Source organism: Lissotriton helveticus, chromosome 8 (genome assembly GCF_964261635.1).
Source record: "Lissotriton helveticus chromosome 8, aLisHel1.1, whole genome shotgun sequence".
In the NCBI taxonomy this organism is placed as follows: Eukaryota; Metazoa; Chordata; class Amphibia; order Caudata; family Salamandridae; genus Lissotriton; species Lissotriton helveticus.
In genome coordinates this window covers 1177335067-1177353835 of record NC_136069.1, presented here as the reverse complement: position 1 = coordinate 1177353835, position 18769 = coordinate 1177335067, and the positions used below count along the sequence as shown (strand labels likewise).

General features: G+C 43.0%; 1 protein-coding gene and 1 long non-coding RNA gene across 2 annotated transcripts in view; one reads left to right on the top strand and one right to left on the bottom strand.

Moving 5' to 3' along the window:
• Positions 1-18769, top strand: part of LOC144771913 (uncharacterized) — an 825386-nt gene that overhangs the window by 109536 nt on the left and 697081 nt on the right. The gene's annotated exons all lie outside the window — the stretch shown is intronic.
• Positions 1-18769, bottom strand: part of NHS (NHS actin remodeling regulator) — a 460129-nt gene that overhangs the window by 29267 nt on the left and 412093 nt on the right. The window contains exon 5 of the mRNA XM_078658108.1: positions 17775-17967. Coding sequence (XP_078514234.1) covers positions 17775-17967 — 193 coding nt within the window. The remainder of the gene's footprint in view (positions 1-17774; positions 17968-18769) is intronic.

Genomic DNA, 18769 nt, shown 5'->3' with positions numbered 1-18769 from the left:
TATTCTGCACACCATGCCTCCTCAGTTTGGACTCAGCTATATGCAAATCAGTTGTGACCCTGAGCCAATGGGAACAGTTCAGACTGAAGTGCCAGCCAAGGTCCTCCCCGAACCATAACACAAGCAATTCAAGCCTGTTTTCTCCCGTATTAGGCCTCATCCTTCAAGTATAGCTAAGTTTCAGTAGCGCAGTGTGCTTGGGACTTATGTCTGGGCATACCCTTCCCACGTAGGACGTCACACTGAAGCATACAAAAAGTGATGGATGGAATGCTTGAATTAATCACAGCCGCTGGTAATTACTTGAAGCCGCAGGCCAGTCCATTGTTACTTTGCACACTATGCCACTTCAGTTTGGACCACACCTAATGCAAATACTTCATAGGTATGCTTTAACATGAGATTCAAGATAGGCTGCCTGATGAGGGGTGTTACCCGAAACCGGTCCAAGGATGCTGGTTTCTGGTCCAGGGAAGACCTGGCTTGGCAGTTTGGGCTGGACTGTTCCCATCAGGAACAGGATCAAGACTGATTTGCATATGGCTGGGTCTGAACTGGAATGGTTTGGCGTGCAATAAAACAATGGATTTTGCCCAGATCTGTGACTGGGGTGAATGTTTGATTCATTCAGCATTCCGTCCATCAGCTGTTCTTTGTGCTGTAAGCATGAGGCTCATAGCTTAGTCATGACTAAACTGCTTGTGTTATCCAACATGTAGCAGTTAGACTTATGAAGTAAGTGGGCAGGAAAGAGAGACTAAGAAAATAAGAAGAGAGTCTCTTTAGGGATCAGACTATTGAAGAACACTGTCCCTAAAGACAGCAAAAATCATAACTATATTAATAATAGGAGAATACTCCCTTACAAAAATTACGCAAGTGTAAATTCATCTATTAGAAAGAGCTGTGTTTTGTATTTGTCTGAATTACTATATAACCTATAATTATTGAAACATGTTTTGAAGTTGTGTCCAAGTCACCGCGTATCTTACGAAATACGCTCAGTTTCCTTCGAATACCAGCATGCTTAAAATCTGTGAAATGGCGAAAAGGTAAATGGGCTGGAAATACGCAAGTGTATATTCTCACACAAATGTATTCCATGCCATCCGCAACCAGACAACATGTCAGGATCATGCCAAGAACATGGATGAGTATAGAAAATTGCACACACAACTGAATGTGCATCATGCCTGTCTTGTAATACAGATATGTAACTTGCTGTACTGTGCTGAAGCTGCCCACTTTCACCTGGATGGACTAGCAGCAGATACAAGTTAGCATAAATTGACCATTGTGAATTGTTCATAAAACAACAATATACACTATAAATACACGTAGGTGGTTTACAAGCACACAGTAAGAAAGAAAAGAATGGCATAGCCAACTCTCTGTGTGTGGTGACTTGGAGGGTGGTTCATAAGCACCTCGCAAATGGAGGTCCCTTTAAAAAGCTTGGGTTACTATAAATAGTGAATATCCCATTTGGGGAAAAGAAGCAGAATGCACCCATGTGCTCTGCACCATTCTACCTCACGTGCATTTTACATGCATGCAAACTTAAATACTTATCTGGTGCTCCTCTCTTTTATAAGGGTTTCCAGAAAACTTTGAACACACAATGTCTATTTTGGAAGGTAGGATGTGTTAACTTTTCTGTGTGCTTAAAATCTGAATTTACCCAGCGTTAGCCACATGTCAAAAGGATATAGGTTTAAGCATATTGCTTTGGGAGGTGAATGTAAAGAACTCCCATCTAAAGGAGTGAAAACAAGCATGTGCTTTCACTGCCAAGGACAACCACATGACAAAAAAGCAAGCCTATGCTTCCGAGTAGTGTCAAAAGATGATGGGTGTGGCATAGGAGCTCAGACACTGGGAAAGATTGTATATGAAGTCTTAAAAGGAAATAGGGACAGATTCAGTGGATGTCGTACTTCACAAATGGTTATTATGTGTCATCCGTAGATATATTGTTTATAAAAAGTGCTTTATTAAACAAGTAAATAAGGAATGAAAAGCACCTGCAGCAAATATGTCATACTTTTGCTTCGCTTAACAGCTAGAGTCAAAGTAGACTAGTTACCCCCAGTGCTTACTTAACCCCATCGGTGCTGATGACGGAACCGCTCCGTCATCAGCCACGGTCGCGCTGTGCTGATGACGGAGCGGTTCCGTCATGGCCCGCCCAGCTCGATAGAACGCTCATGCGCGGCGCGAATTCCGCGCCTGCGCTGAGGGTTCTATTGAGCGGGGTGGGCCGTGACGGAACCGCTCCGTCACGAGCACAGCTCAACCGACGCTGGTGACGGAGCGGTTCCGTCACCAGCATGCGCCCGCCGCGCGGCCGCTCAAAACCCGTAGCACTGCGGCGGAATAGCCGCCGCAGTGAAGGTGTTAAAAAAACAAAATTTAAAAAAAGAGTGTCAGGACCTTGTCATGAGGCCACTGCAGCTTCCACCATCCATTGCCTCTGCCAGCACTGCCAATAACAGATCCAATCAAACTATTAACCATCACACTCCTAAAAGTGTGACAAATCAGACTATTTCAGGCCAACCAAACCTATAAGGATAGTGTGGGCAGCAGGTAATATTTATTTTTTATTGTTTTAATGTATATTAAATTATTAGGCACGCCATTGTTGCGCTCATCCCAAAGTGAGACAAACAGCGCCACCATGTGGTGGACTATCATAGATTTCAGTGTTTACAATTAAGTGCCGGTGCTAAACACCGGAAACCACTATCTCAAATGAAGCACTGGTTACCTCAGTCCGTTCAACTACAAGAGAGAGTATAGGTAGCATGACCTGATGAATGTCAGGAAATTTTACCCAAAAGTAGAAATGTGTTTACACTTTTAGGAAATAGGGTCTGAGTTTTTTGAAAGTGAGTTAACTCTTATCAAAATAAAGTTAAAGCTGTGGTATTAAACTCCCCACCCCCCGTGCTCACCCCCATCTACCCCCCTGCACCCACCACTTTTTCTATGTGTCGGCTGCCGCTGCAATCGCGCACAAACAATTGTTGAAAGTTGGATTAGGACATCTAAAAAATCTGCAAAATGAAGTTTAGTCATGAAGCTATTGGATCCAGATGTGTTGTCTCTCAGTGGGGTATGGCTCTGGCAGTAAATACACATTTTAACACTCCTGTTCGTGTACTTGTGGAAAAATATATAGTTAGTTTATGGAAAACTAAAACATTTAATAGAAAAATAGGCTGTTAAAGAGATCAAAGTGGGAACATTTCTAGGCACAGGTGTGTGTCTATAGCGACATAAGAAAATAATGGGGAATAGATGGTTTGTATATCAGGCACCAATTCAAGGACACTATATAGTCCCGTGAAAACTAATCTGTGTTGCAAATCAGGCACCAATTCAAGGACACCAGATAGTCCTGTAAAAACTAATCTGTGTTGCAAATCAGGCATCAATTCAAGGACACCAGATATTCCCGTGAAAACGAATCTATGTTGCATATCAGGCACCAATTCAAGGACACCAGATATTCCTGTGAAAACGAATCTGTGTTGCATATCAGACACCAATTCAAGGACACCAGATATTCCTGTGAAAACTAATCTATGTTGAATGTCAGGCACCAACTCAAGGACACCAGATAGTCCTGTAAAAACTAATCTGTGTTGCAAATCAGGCATCAATTTAAGGACACCAGATATTCCTGTGAAAACGAATCTGTGTTGCATATCAGACACCAATTCAAGGACACCAGATATTCCTATGAAAACTAATCTATGTTGAATATCCGGCACCAACTCAAGGACACCAGATAGTCCTGTGAACACTAATCTATGTTGCATATCAGGCACCAATTCAAGGACACCAGATATTCCTATGAAAACTTATCTATGTTGAATATCAGGCTCCAACTCAAGGACACCAGATAGTCCTGTGAACAGTAATCTATGTTGCATATCCGGCACCAATTCAAGGACACCAGATATTCCTGTGAAAACGAATCTGTGTTGCATATCAGACACCAATTCAAGGACACCAGATATTCCTGTGAAAACTAATCTATGTTGAATATCAGGCACCAACTGAAGGACACCAGATAGTCCTGTGAACACTAATCTATGTTGCATATCAGGCACCAATTCAAGGACACCAGATATTCCTGTGAAAACGAATCTGTGTTGCATATCAGACACCAATTCAAGGACACCAGATATTCCTGTGAAAACTAATCTATGTTGAATATCAGGCACCAACTCAAGGACACCAGATAGTCCTGTGAAAACTAATCTGTGTTGAATATCACGCCCCATCTCAAGGACACCAGATAGTCCTGTGAAAAGGAATCTATCAGCACTAATTCTAGGACACCAGATAATCCTGTGAAAACTAATTAACGTTGCATATCAGGCACCAACTCAAGGACACCAGATAGTCCTGTGAAAACTAATCTGTGTTGAATATCACGCCCCAACTCAAGGACACCAGGTAGTCCTGGGAAAACGAATCTATCAGCACTAATTCTAGGACACCAGATAATCCTGTGAAAACTAATTAACGTTGCATATCAGGCACCAACCCAAGGACACCAGATAGTCCTGTGAAAACTAATCTATGTTGAATATCAGGCACCAACTCAAGGACACCAGATAGTCCTGTGAAAACGAATCTATCAGGCACTAATTCTAGGACACCAGATAATCTTGTGAAAACTAATTAACGTTGCATATCAGGCACCAACTCAAGGACACCAGATAGTCCTGTGAAAACTAATCTGTGTTGAATATCACGCCCCAACTCAAGGACACCAGGTAGTCCTGGGAAAACGAATCTATCAGCACTAATTCTAGGACACCAGATAATCTTGTGAAAACTAATTAACGTTGCATATCAGGCACCAACTCAAGGACACCAGATATTCCTGTGAAAACTAATCTATTTTGAATATCAGGCACCAATTCAAGGACACCAGATATTCCTGTGAAAACGAATCTGTGTTGCATATCAGACACCAATTCAAGGACACCAGATATTCCTGTGAAAACTAATCTATGTTGAATATCAGGCACCAACTCAAGGACACCAGATAGTCCTGTGAACACTAATCTATGTTGCATATCAGGCACCAATTCAAAGGCACCAGATATTCCTGTGAAAACGAATCTGTGTTGCATATCAGACACCATTTCAAGGACACCAAATATTCCTGTGAAAACTAATCTATGTTGCATATCAGGCACCAATTCAAGGACACCAGATATTCCTATGAAAACTAATCTATGTTGAATATCAGGCACCAACTCAAGGACACCAGATAGTCCTGTGAACACTAATCTATGTTGCATATCAGGCACCAATTCAAGGACACCAGATATTCCTGTGAAAACTAATCTGTGTTGCATATCAGACACCGATTCAAGGACTCCAGATATTCCTGTGAAAACTAATCTATGTTGAATATCAGGCACCAACTCAAGGACACCAGATAGTCCTGTGAACACTAATCTATGTTGCATATCAGGCACCAATTCAAGAACACCAGATATTCCTGTGAAGACGAATCTGTGTTGCATACCAGACACCAATTCAAGGACACCAGATATTCCTGTGAAAACTAATCTATGTTGAATATCAGGCACCAACTCAAGGACACCAGATAGTCCTGTGAAAACTAATCTGTGTTGAATATCACGCCCCAACTCAAGGACACCAGGTAGTCCTGGGAAAACGAATCTATCAGCACTAATTCTAGGACACCAGATAATCCTGTGAAAACTAATTAACGTTGCATATCAGGCACCAACCCAAGGACACCAGATAGTCCTGTGAAAACTAATCTATGTTGAATATCAGGCACCAACTCAAGGACACCAGATAGTCCTGTGAAAACGAATCTATCAGGCACTAATTCTAGGATACCAGATAATCTTGTGAAAACTAATTAACGTTGCATATCAGCCACCAACTCAAGGACACCAGATATTCCTGTGAAAACGAATCTGTGTTGCATATCAGACACCAATTCAAGGACACCAGATAGTCCTGTGAAAACTAAGCTATTTTGCATATCAGGCAGCAATTCAAGGACACCAGATAGTCCTGTGAAAACTAAGCGATGTTGCATATCAGGCACCAACTCAAGGACACCAGATAGTCCTGTGAACACTAAGCTATGTTGTATATCAGGCACCAACTCAAGGACACCAGATAGTCCTGTGAACACTAATCTATGTTGCATATCAGGCACCAATTCAAGAACACCAGATATTCCTGTGAAGACGAATCTGTGTTGCATACCAGACACCAATTCAAGGACACCAGATATTCCTGTGAAAACTAATCTATGTTGAATATCAGGCACCAACTCAAGGACACCACATAGTCCTGTGAAAACTAATCTGTGTTGAATATCACGCCCCAACTCAAGGACACCAGGTAGTCCTGGGAAAACGAATCTATCAGCACTAATTCTAGGACACCAGATAATCCTGTGAAAACTAATTAACGTTGCATATCAGGCACCAACCCAAGGACACCAGATAGTCCTGTGAAAACTAATCTATGTTGAATATCAGGCACCAACTCAAGGACACCAGATAGTCCTGTGAAAACGAATCTATCAGGCACTAATTCTAGGATACCAGATAATCTTGTGAAAACTAATTAACGTTGCATATCAGCCACCAACTCAAGGACACCAGATAGTCCTGTGAAAACGAATCTGTGTTGCATATCAGACACCAATTCAAGGACACCAGATAGTCCTGTGAAAACTAAGCTATGTTGCATATCAGGCAGCAATTCAAGGACACCAGATAGTCCTGTGAAAACTAAGCGATGTTGCATATCAGGCAGCAATTCAAGTGCACGAGATAGTCCTGTGAAAACTAATCTATGTTGAATATCAGGCACCAACTCATGGGCAACAGATAGTCCTGTGAAAACTAATCTATGTTGAATATCACGTCCCAACTCAAGGACACCAGATAGTCCTGTGAAAACGAATCTATGTTGCACATCAGGCACCAATTCAAGGACCCCTTATAGTCCTGTGAAAACTAAGCTATGTTGTATATCAGGCACCAATTCAAGGGCACCAGATAGTCCAGTGATAACTAATCTATGTGCAAAACAAGTTCTTTATATTGTGAGGTGAAAAAATGTATTAGATTACTTCATGCCATCAGTGGTGCTGTATACCAGTTTTGAGTTTTTCTAGTAAATATCATTGTTTTGTGGCCTACAACTCCCAGAATTCGTTGAGCTGTTAAAGCGAAGCACAGCAACAGAAATGCTCCCCCCACTCCATTCGAAGACATTGAGTCATCAGATAACCTTATGTGTAAATGTACTATAATTATTTTATGAAGCTTTGCATTAAAGAAAAGCGAGATTCTGCATTTTGGATTATGTTATATTTTAATTGAAAGTTATTGTCATGACTACATGGGGTAATCAATGCAACTAAAATAATTTTGATTTTGGGGAGTCACTTTAACAAATGCGTTTGTGACTAGCTTTTTTACATTTCCGCATATGCATGTCCATCATATTAGTTGTCACTGTGAGACCCCATGTTACTGTAAATGATCACGTTGTAATAATCTCTGTCATTCATTTAGGTTTCCAGACAACGACTGCTTCGGTATACTTTTTTTTCCTATTCTTCTCAAATTTGAACTTGGTATTATGCCTGTAGAAATGAAACATATAGTGTGCGACTTAAAGGGCCACTCGGTGTATAGTATCGCAATAGATCTCAAAACTCCAGCTGACGTCATCAAACAAAGCAACATCCTGAATGCTTGTTTTGGTGACGATTAGTGACGCAGGACTGGAAGAAGAGAATTTTTTTTTTCTCTACACTGGATGACCACTTTGAATAGGAAATGGGCGTAAAATACCACGAGAGAGCAAAAGGGGGCGCTCGTGCTGTGCACCGCGGATCCGTGGCGTCTTTGAAGTCATCCCTATAGACAGGGGGGGGGGTGAAGGGGGGGCAGCAACATCACGGCCAAGGGCGGCATTCCCAGGTCACTAAGGAGCAGTGTCTATACGTTCCCAGCTGTTCGGATTTCAGTGCATACTAACTCGAGGGGGAAAAAAAATCACCATGTTGAACTGCTATATCATTAAAAAAAATTAAAACACACAAAAACAAGCACAACAGCAAATGCATGTGACACAAAGAAGCAAAACATAGCCCTACCTTATTTTCAGTCTGACAGACAGCAGAACCCTCTCCTTTTACACTGCAATCGCTGCACACACTACATGACCATAACTACGGAGGCATGTGCGCCCCATGATTGTCACGTGACCGACCGCTGCCTCCCTTCATGTTATGACAGCGAGGTGGCTGTCAGTGCGGATCTATTCTACAAACGACGGCCTGCTTACACAACAGAACCCCTTCCGTCCCCCCGGGGCACGCCACGCACCCCTCCTGCCTGACAAGCAGCCCGCACTTGAAGTCGCGTGAGGAAAAACGCGCCTTTCAGACGTCTTTCCCCCGGGCAGTTGCAATGATTTTTGCCGCCCTGGGTAAAATGTCATTTCGCCGCTCCTTCCAACAGTGATGGGACCTCCTCGGATGCTTTTAAGAGTCACATGGCGCCGCCCCCTTTAAAGGCGCCTAAACCGCGCACTACATCCAAGCTACTCAAGGCTGCTGCCTTAGGGTGCCACACAAGATGCCTCAGGAAGGGGCCAGATAATGATTACAACAAAAAGTGTTGCTAGGGAGGAGGAGCACTCAAACGGTAAAATGATATCTTCCCTAGAGCTCCAGAGGGCCTTCCACTAGGGGTGCCCCTAAGCTGGTCCCCTACAATCGCCTTGCTGTATACCCACTATGCCCCATTTGCATGCATATGACAATATAGGTTCACGCCTGAACGGGTGCATGTTTCAGGGTGTGTGTGTGTGTGTGTGTGTGCAATCCAGCTTAGCCAGTCTGTTTGTGCCAGTGAATGAATAAATATCACGTGAAATAGCTTTGACGCTATGGAATGCTCATCTTTTTTATTTTACCAATTTTCCAAATCATTTTTAAGCTTCGGGTGGAGAAACTCCTCGTGGCCTTTTTATATTATTGGCTCTGAGAGGATACCCCAGTTAAAAAAGATCTGAGACCCAAGGTAATGGTCAACCAAGGTCATTGTCAACAAGCCCTCCAGACACGACATACTGCATTGAATCCTCAGAGAAGAAGCTCTGGGAGAAGATCCTCTCTGGCCATTGGGAGCCTACCGCTCCCTCCACGTCACCCTTGGAGGTTACGGGTTTGGTCATTTGTGAAAATGGACCACTGGACCAAGACCTGGATTGCCCGTTGATGATCAGATCCTGATTGCTGACAGTTTCATGGCTGATGTCGCTTCAAATGAGGTTATCAATGAGCCCTCGTACCAGAGGCACTTCCTACGACACAATTAACCTCTGAGACGCAAGTCGCCACTTTCTTTGAGAAAGGAAACATGTAACTTGTACCTCTTTGACTTTTGGTGGTATCTCAGCGTGTTGCGGTGAGACTGGATACCTGTGGATAGCCATGTGAGGCTATTAAAAGAGTCACAGAGCCAGATTCCAACATCTACATCCCACCTATGCAAAATCCTAGTAGTGATCCCTGTGGCTGCACCACATATCTCCTTCAAAGTGAACAGTCTTTGGAAAATCACTCAAAAGCCATTAGGGCTGGGGTAATAGCTATGGGAAGTTCAGGGAGATGCACTTGAGTAATCTCAACATGCCAGGGGAGCTTTTTTGCCTAGTGTGTTAATGCAATACATTATTGTAACTCAGGATGGAAGGTAACGCACACAGGGACTTCCTCATTAGCTGATCACTGATAGGTATCATATCCAAAATGTGTACTGATCACGCTGTGAGCTGCGTCTCATGTTATTGAAATTGACCTGAGGAAGGCCTTGGGTGAAGTATATTTACTAGGAGACCATGATTTTAAGCTTTCATCTATTTGTGTTCTACTGACTGTACCTTGGCAAGGAAAATGTGGTCCAGAACGAGACCAGATGATAAAGTAAAGGAGAACATGTTTCTGGGTTTCTCGTGGTAGATATATTTTCCAAATAAGCTCAGTCAATCAGGTTGTATTTGTAAAGTGCTTCTAGTCACGGGTGAGAGTATCCAAGCACTTGCTGCAGGTCTCAGCGGAAGAGCCAGGTCTTGAGCCCATTCCTGAAGTCGATCAGCGAAGGTGCGGAGGTGGTGGGGGAGGGTGTTCCAGGTTTGGTGGGGAGGTGGGAGAAGGAAAGTTTTTCGGTGCGGCAGTGGCGTATACGGGGGATCCGTGCGAGGGAGAGGTAAGCTAAAATTGTGTTCCTCAGAAAAGATGAGAGGAAGATAGTGAGAAAAAAAAGACTTCATCTACGTAAAATGGACATTCACGGTCTTGTCCGCCTTGGTGGAGCCTGTTCATGACTAGAGAGGTTAGTTCCATCTGACTGTCGAGGAATCATTAGGTACAGAGATCTGAAGTCGCTGCCTATGGACTGTGGATCCCTGAGGTGAACTGGCTCATGGTTCACACAGAAAGCCATGGAAAGAGCAGAGGTTAAATACCTGACGTTCAGTGGATCTCATTTAGAGGTTGGTCTGCAGCTCTCGCATTTTCAATCATGAGTAACTGTCTACATAAGAAGCCAAGAGCTTTTGTAACCACGAGTCGCTGCTGTTTTGCGCCCAAGTCTCTTGTAGAATCAGACTGAGCAATATTTGTGCTACAGCAAGTCTGTCTCTCGGGCACCATTCACTGACAACTTTTACTGCCAATACATTCAAATACTGCCAACACAAACCTGTTTACATGGTATGGCCAATACCGCCAGCACATTCAAACACCTCCAACACAACTCTGTTTATGTGATACGTCCAATGCCGCCAACACATTCAAATACCTCCAGCACAAACCTGTGATTGGGATATGGCCAATGCTGCCAACAAATTTAAATATAGCCAACACAAACTTGTTTACATGGTATGGCTAATGCCACTAACATATTCAATCACCTCCAATACAACTCTGTTTATGTGATACGTCCCATGCTGCCAACACATTCAAATACCTCCAACACAAACCTGTGTATGAGATATGGTCAATGCCGCCGACAAATTTAAATACAGCCAGCACAACTCTGTTTATGTGATACGTCCCATGCCGCCAACACATTCAAATACCTCCAACACAAACCTGTGATTGGGATATGGCCAATGCTGCCAACAAATTTAAATATAGCCAATACAAACTTGTTTACATGGTATGGCCCATGCCGCTAACATATTCAATCACCTCCAATACAACTCTGTTTATGTGATACGTCCCATGCCGCCAACACATTCAAATACCTCCAACACAAACCTGTGTGTGAGATATGGTCAATGCTGCTGACAAATTTAAATACAGCCAACACAACTCTGTTTATGTGATACGTCCCATGCCGCCAACACATTCAAATACCTCCAACACAAACCTGTGATTGGTATATGGCCAATGCTGCCAACAAATTTAAATATAGCCAACACAAACTTGTTTACATGGTATGGCCCATGCCGCTAACATATTCAATCACCTCCAATACAACTCTGTTTATGTGATACGTCCCATGCCGCCAACACATTCAAATACCTCCAACACAAACCTGTGTGTGAGATATGGTCAATGCTGCTGACAAATTTAAATACAGCCAACACAACTCTGTTTATGTGATACGTCCCATGCCGCCAACACATTCAAATACCTCCAACACAAACCTGTGATTGGGATATGGCCAATGCTGCCAACAAATTAAAATATAGCCAACACAAACTTGTTTACATGGTATGGCCCATGCCGCTAACATATTCAATCACCTCCAAAACAACTCTGTTTATGTGATACGTCCAATGCCGCCAACACATTCAAATACCTCCAACACAAACCTTTGATTGGGATATGGCCAATGCCGTTGACAAAGTCAAATACAGCCAACACAACTCTGTTTATGTGATACGTCCAATGCCGCCAACAAATTCAAATACCTCCAACACAAACCTGTGTATGTGATATGGCCAATGCCGTCGACAAATTCAAATACAGCCGACGCAAAGGGGTTTTGCGATTTGGTCAATGTCGCCAACATATTCATATACCTCCAGTATAAATCTGTTCATGTGATATAGCCAGTGCTGACACAAATTCAAATCCAGATGAAACAAAGCTATTTATATGATGCAGACAATGGCACCGACAACTTAACTACTTCCAACACAAAAGAGTTTACATGTGGCCGGTTAAGTTCCCCCTCCAAATCTCACCTGAAACACTTAAAGAATATGTGCTTTATTGGCTGGCACTGAAAGAAAGTGGGTCTGTTGAAGTTATTCAAGTATTTTTATTTTTCCATAAAATGTTTTTACTATTGTTATACATGCTTTTTAATGACTTCTTGAGAGTTGCTGAATACAACTATCGTACGCAGGAGCGGACAGTACCTGGTTATACAGAATTATTTGGAGAGCTCCTTCTGTGGGGAACCTTCTGGGCCTACCCTTCTGTCTGATGGGATGTGTTATTTGACAGGTTCTTGGGTATGAGTGCAGAAAAGAGCAGCATCTGCTGTCACATGGCTTATTTCATGGACTTTGCTTCAGCAGAGCTTGCGGAATGGTAGCACCAGAGAAAACTGACATTTATCATTTGCCAGACTGGTCCTCACGTTGATAGTCTAAAAAGAGAACTATCAGTGCTTAATTTGAGCCAGTGGTTTCTGGTGCTCAGCACCGGCACTTAATCCTCAACACCAGCGCTTTTCATGAGCACCAGTTAAGGACACATTCCTTTACGTGGAGATTATGTCATTTGCCCAGAGTCACAGGATGTTGAGCTGATGCTGAGATTCAAACCTGGTTCCCAGCTTCGAAGTAGGCAGCTCTGGCCATTATAACTAGTATTCAAGTAGTCATCTACCTGAGTGACTATGTGCACAGCTATGTCTGTCGCAACAGTTTTAAATAAAGCTTTTTGTATTTATATCAACACAAATCACAAACAAATACTAATTTTTCTTGGATAACACATGTAATTTTATCATTAATGGTAAGCTGTTTTTTCAGTGGTTACCAGTGGAATATTAGTTTACCACATTGAGAACACACTGTTTTTGTCACACTGAAATATGAATGTTGATCGGTTCGCTTTTGATTGCAGGCGCTATTTACAAATACAGACGCTGGTTTGAAATACGGACGCTGGTCCAACAACGTGAAAACTAAGGTACAACACAAGTGATGGGTGAGGTGTTTGGATAAAAAAGGAGTGAAATTGTATTGATTAAGCTTATATATCTTACAGATTATTTTATTCATGAGGCTGCTATATAAACTACAATAACCTCAAGACTCTGTCTTGGAAGTTAGTAATTTCACACAAGATATCACGAAAGCATGCTTAAGCCACAGGCGGTTTGTTTAAATTAAGGAGCCCGCACAGGCTTGTGTGGGTATGAGGCATGGGAAGTCTGGTTTTAGGTTTTTTAGAAATACTTGCACACTTTGTTCTGGAGGCTGATGGCATGGAATGCACTTCTATCACTGTAAGTGGCATTTGTTCTTTAGAATGGAGTACGGTAACATTGTGGAACCACGGTGTTGTAGAAAGGTAGTGGTAGCTATGTGACTATGTGCACAGCTATGTCTGTCGCATCAGTTTTAAATAAAGCTTTTTGTATTTATATCAACACAAATCACAAACAAATACTAATTTTTCTTGGATAACACATGTAATTTTATCATTAATGGTAAGCTGTTTTTTCAGTGGTTACCAGTGGAATATTAGTTTACCACATTGAGAACACACTGTTTTTGTCACACTGAAATATGAATGTTGATCGGTTCGCTTTTGATTGCAGGCACTATTTACAAATACAGACGCTGGTTTGAAATACGGACGCTGGTCCAACAACGTGAAAACTAAGGTACAACACAAGTGATGGGTTAGGTGTTTGGATAAAGAAGGAGTGATAATGTATTGATTAAGCTTATATATCTTACAGATTATTTTATTCATGAGGCTGCTATATAAACTACAATAACCTCAAGACTCTGTCTTAGAAGTGAGTAATTTCACACAAGATATCACGAAAGCATGCTTAAGCCACAGGCGGTTTGTTTAAATTAAGGAGCCCGCACAGGCTTGTGTGGGTATGAGGCATGGGAAGTCTGGTTTTAGGTTTTTTAGAAATACTTGCACACTTTGTTCTGGAGGCTGATGGCATGGAATGCACTTCTTTTTTTTCTATATATTAAAGTAGGCAATACAAATATCAGGTGTTCCGCAGTGAAATACAGAGCGGGGCCAGGCGGGGGAAATATACAAACAATAATCACTGTAAGAAGGCAAAGGCCCATCACGGGTACACATTACGTAAAAAGGGGAGAAGCAATCTATTAATTAAGCAGAAGCAATCGCAATCCCACCCGGGCGACCTCGTCCACAATGGTACAGGATAATTAAGCCAGCGAAGACACCTGGACAATAAAGGATTCGTGAAAAAATAAACAGCCCATCTCTCGTAGAAGAAAAAGGAAAAGACAAAAGGACCATAGAACAAAAGAAAGGCAAAATAAAAAAACCCACCCCTAACCCCCCACCCTGCACCCCTGCAATGGCTACGGCCTAACCCCACTAGCAGCGTGCCTGTCGCCCAAGAACTACCCTAAAGGAAGGAAAGAGAGAAAGCGGAGGAGGAGAAAGCGAAACACACTCCCGGTCTCCCATACCCCCCGCCACCAGCGACCACCCCGAGACATGGTAAAATCAATATTCAGCACTTATACAAACCAATCAGGGGAGGATAAAGCACAACCACCCAATTCCAGTCACAATATAGGCACAACCCCGGCATTGCTAAATGCTATTATATCGGATCCCAGCGATAAAGTTCAGCCCTGGCCAGTACGGTCCATGAGAAGAGTCTTTGCCACTCGAGCCGCCATTTTGATGAAAAAGGCAAAGCGTCCATTAAAGTTCTTGTCAGCACAGGAGGATCGAATACAGGATAAAAGTTCACGGCTCGAACGAGGAAAGGTGTCCAAGAACAGCGTGTAACCGAAACCATCACCAAGGAACTCGTAGCCACATGAAAGACCATCCATAGATGTGTTAGGCGGCAGCAGGGTCAGACAAGAGACGCTAGTGAGAAGCACGGGCAGGCTTGTCGGTAATAGGGGACTGTCAAGGTTCATGAATTCCGGGTTATGCACGGGGGCCTCGACCTCTGATGTGCAATGCACCGCTGGTACCATCTCTAGCTGGAGACTAAACGAGGTGTCGTCCTCAGGTTCCAGGATACCGTCCACTTTCACCATCAGTGTCCGGAACACCGCGACTGTGTGCGAATGGAGCGCCCCGATGGCGGCCACAACGGCCTGCAGCGATGGCGTGCCTTCCGTCCGCTTCATCTCCTCTCAGTAGGCGACAGAGCAGGACTTAAACCCCGGAGGCCGGCTGCTCCGGTGCCGAAGGCCACGCAAATCTGATATCAATTAATGGACGCTCCTCGTCTCACAGAACACACCTTCGCCGTCAGAGAGGGCCCCAGCCTGTCGACCCCGGGAGGACAGCAAGGTCTCCGGGCACCGGACCCCCACCACAGCAGCCGGCGTGGCACGCTGGCGTGTCCCCGGTGTAGATCGTTCAAAGGATCGTCCCAAAAAGTCAACAATTCCGGCACTCTTCGGGAGACCGGGCTCAGTCCAGGTCTCACGGCCGATGTTGTTCAACTCTGACCCGGGTAGTCTAGAAATCGAGGCCCCGGCTTCCACACGTTGTTAGGCCGAGAATGGAAACACGGCGTATCTTCGTCAGCCGACGAGGTAGAAATCTCGGGATTGCACCTTTAGAAGCAGTAGACCTTCATAGTCAAGGAAATCAGGTGTAAGGTCAGGAATGAAGACAGGATAATCGAGCTGCTGGCGGAGGTCGGCGGAGCCGGGAGCTCACGCGGCCATCTTGAATCGTAGCGTAGCTCCTCCCCTGGAATGCACTTCTATCACTGTAATTGGCATTTGTTCTTTAGAATGGAGTACGGTAACATTGTGGAACCACGGTGTTGTAGAAAGGTAGTGGTAGCTACTGAAGTTATAATAGCGGTTTCGGTTAATGATGGTTCCCAGAAATGCATAGGGCAACGCACGGATAAAGATGGAGTCACGTCATAACAACATTGATTTCTCATATGATTGTGTTGAATGATTGTACATCTTGAAGAAGTATTCGAATGTACAATTATACAAGATTTTGGTTGTTGATAAAATTACATGTGTAATCCAAGAAAAATGAAAACCAATGGATCAATGAGTATTTGTTTGTGATTCGTGTTGATATAAATACAAAAAGTATTATTTAAAACTGTTGAGACAGACATAGCTGTCCATCCGAATTAAACCTGTAAGCGTGTCCAAGGCTGAACCATTTGCTGGTAAATCTAGGTCACTAAAGCCACTATTTGAGATGCCAGATGACGCTTGGAGACAGGATTATTGAGCAAGTCTTAAATAGGGAAAAGGGCAGTCTATGTAAATAAAAGAAAGGGACACTCAGGAGGATTCATGGAAAAAGTTGTAACTTACACAATGAGCACAAATCTCTGCACTTGTAAGTAAGGCGTGGCTGCTAATTCACAAACATTTCTGGTTGCCCACATCAGCACTTTTTTAGGCATTGCTAAAATACCCACAGACACCATTGATAGGCCCCTATGCATGTGAAGTACCCCTGTTTTGTAGCATGTGCTTTGGGTAGGTTATTCAAGCTCAGGGTGACAACATTGCTGCATGTTTCTTTTATTTCTATTGCTTCTTATTTTCGTTCACTAAACTTATGCTACGTACCCCTTCTGACGCCACCCTCCATTTTTGGATTCATGGCCGCAACACGCTCCACATTTTACCCTAGTCTTTCCAGGTCCACTAGGCATAAATTCATTGTTCCATTTCTTTCTCTTTCTTTCTCTTTCTACCTTTGCGCTTTTTCTTTTTTCTCGTCCTTCTTTCCTTATTAATTCTTGCTTGTATCAAGGGGATACTTTTGATGTTCTTTAAGGTTCCTTGGCAAAATTCTTATTTCTTCTATATTATATTTTATGAATTCTGTTTAGAGGAACTACTTGTGACAAGTTCACAGCTGTTATTTTGTACTTCTTTGCTTTGCATCAAATGTATCACTTTTTATTGTATTTAACTATTTATATGCTTCTTTGGAAACTGATAAAATTATTGAAAAAAAAAAAACATTCACTGTTCCCAAAAGCATAGCACGTGCACTGTAACATTTTTCCGAATGCCCCAAAGGATACTACTTCTGTCCTCTGAAACAATCTCTCCTCATCAGTTAGAACTCCAACTCCTTATCTGCTATTCTTGAGTAACAACCCTTCTCCTGTTTACGAGTGGGTTGCAGAATACTGATACAGAGGAGGCCTGCATACCATAAGATTTCTCAAGTTTTGCATGTGTAACTTAAAAGGTTCTCCCTTTCTCAAACATGTGTAACTTAAATCAAAACTTTTCACCAGAGTAAATCACACTTATGCATGGCTTTGAGGATCAGAAATGTAAACACCCCAGGTAATCTGGGTTGGTGCACTGAACTGCATAACATTCACGTGAAAGCAAGCAGAATGTATGTTTTGTGAAAGTCATACATGTACGTGTATGCGATTCACACACCATGCCCCCTTGTGGCATTGCCCTTTTGAGGGATACCCCGAATATGAAAAGCTGCACCGCACCTGTCACGTTGATGGGGATAATGCAGGAAGAAATCACTTGGGACTCCAGTTTCATCTTCTCCTCTGGCGTCGGGAGTGGCAGTGCTTTGCTCCAGTTCGTCTGCTTGTCTAGGGTCGAGGGAACATTCGGTACCGGATTCTTCGGCCTCTGCCCTAGCATGACATCGCAGTCATCCTCAGGCGGCGGCAGGGACTGCAAATGAGCAGACTAAAAAAGTCAGTCTCTACAATTCGAAGCAAAGAGCCCATCAGATAGGAGGAGACAGAAAAGAGAATAAATGTTAAGCTACAGCAGCGAACATAAGAAGATTCGAATAGCAGACTGTAGAAACAGTTCAGAAATAAAGCTAGAGTGCACAGCAGAAAGCAAAGACCAGATAAAGTACATTCACACACAAACACTCTTGAAAGTTAGACTAGAATAGTCAGAACAAATGAGATCAGATATAGGAAAAACATTTACTTAAAAGAATAACAGGCAAGAAATGGCAGATCCACAGTGGGAGGAAAAGAGCATGGCCTTTTTGGGAATATTGCACAGGGATGCTGCAATGTGGGAAAAAAAGAAAATAGCCTTTTTGAGAATATTGCACTGGGATGCTGCAATGTGGGGAAAAAAGAAAATAGCCTTTTTGAGAATATTGCACAGGGATGCTGCAATGTGGGAAAAAAAGAAAATAGCCTTTTTGAGAATATTGCACAGGGATGCTGCAATGTGGTCCAGTGTACTTTTACCATGTACAACCCCAAGCTAAACACACGCATGCACTGTACAGACAACTTCATGACAACAAGTGGGGAAAAGACACAGCCAATGACTCTCAAAGCCACAAAAGGGCAAGGAAACATAAAAACGATGATTAAAGTTGTTTTGACCTTGTCTACTCGTACACGATACAAGTGTCATCTAACACATCTTCCTCTTACTACAGTGAGCGAAGGATACACACCTCCCTTCTGAGATTCCAAGCAGTAGTCAGTCAATTTATGAAAGA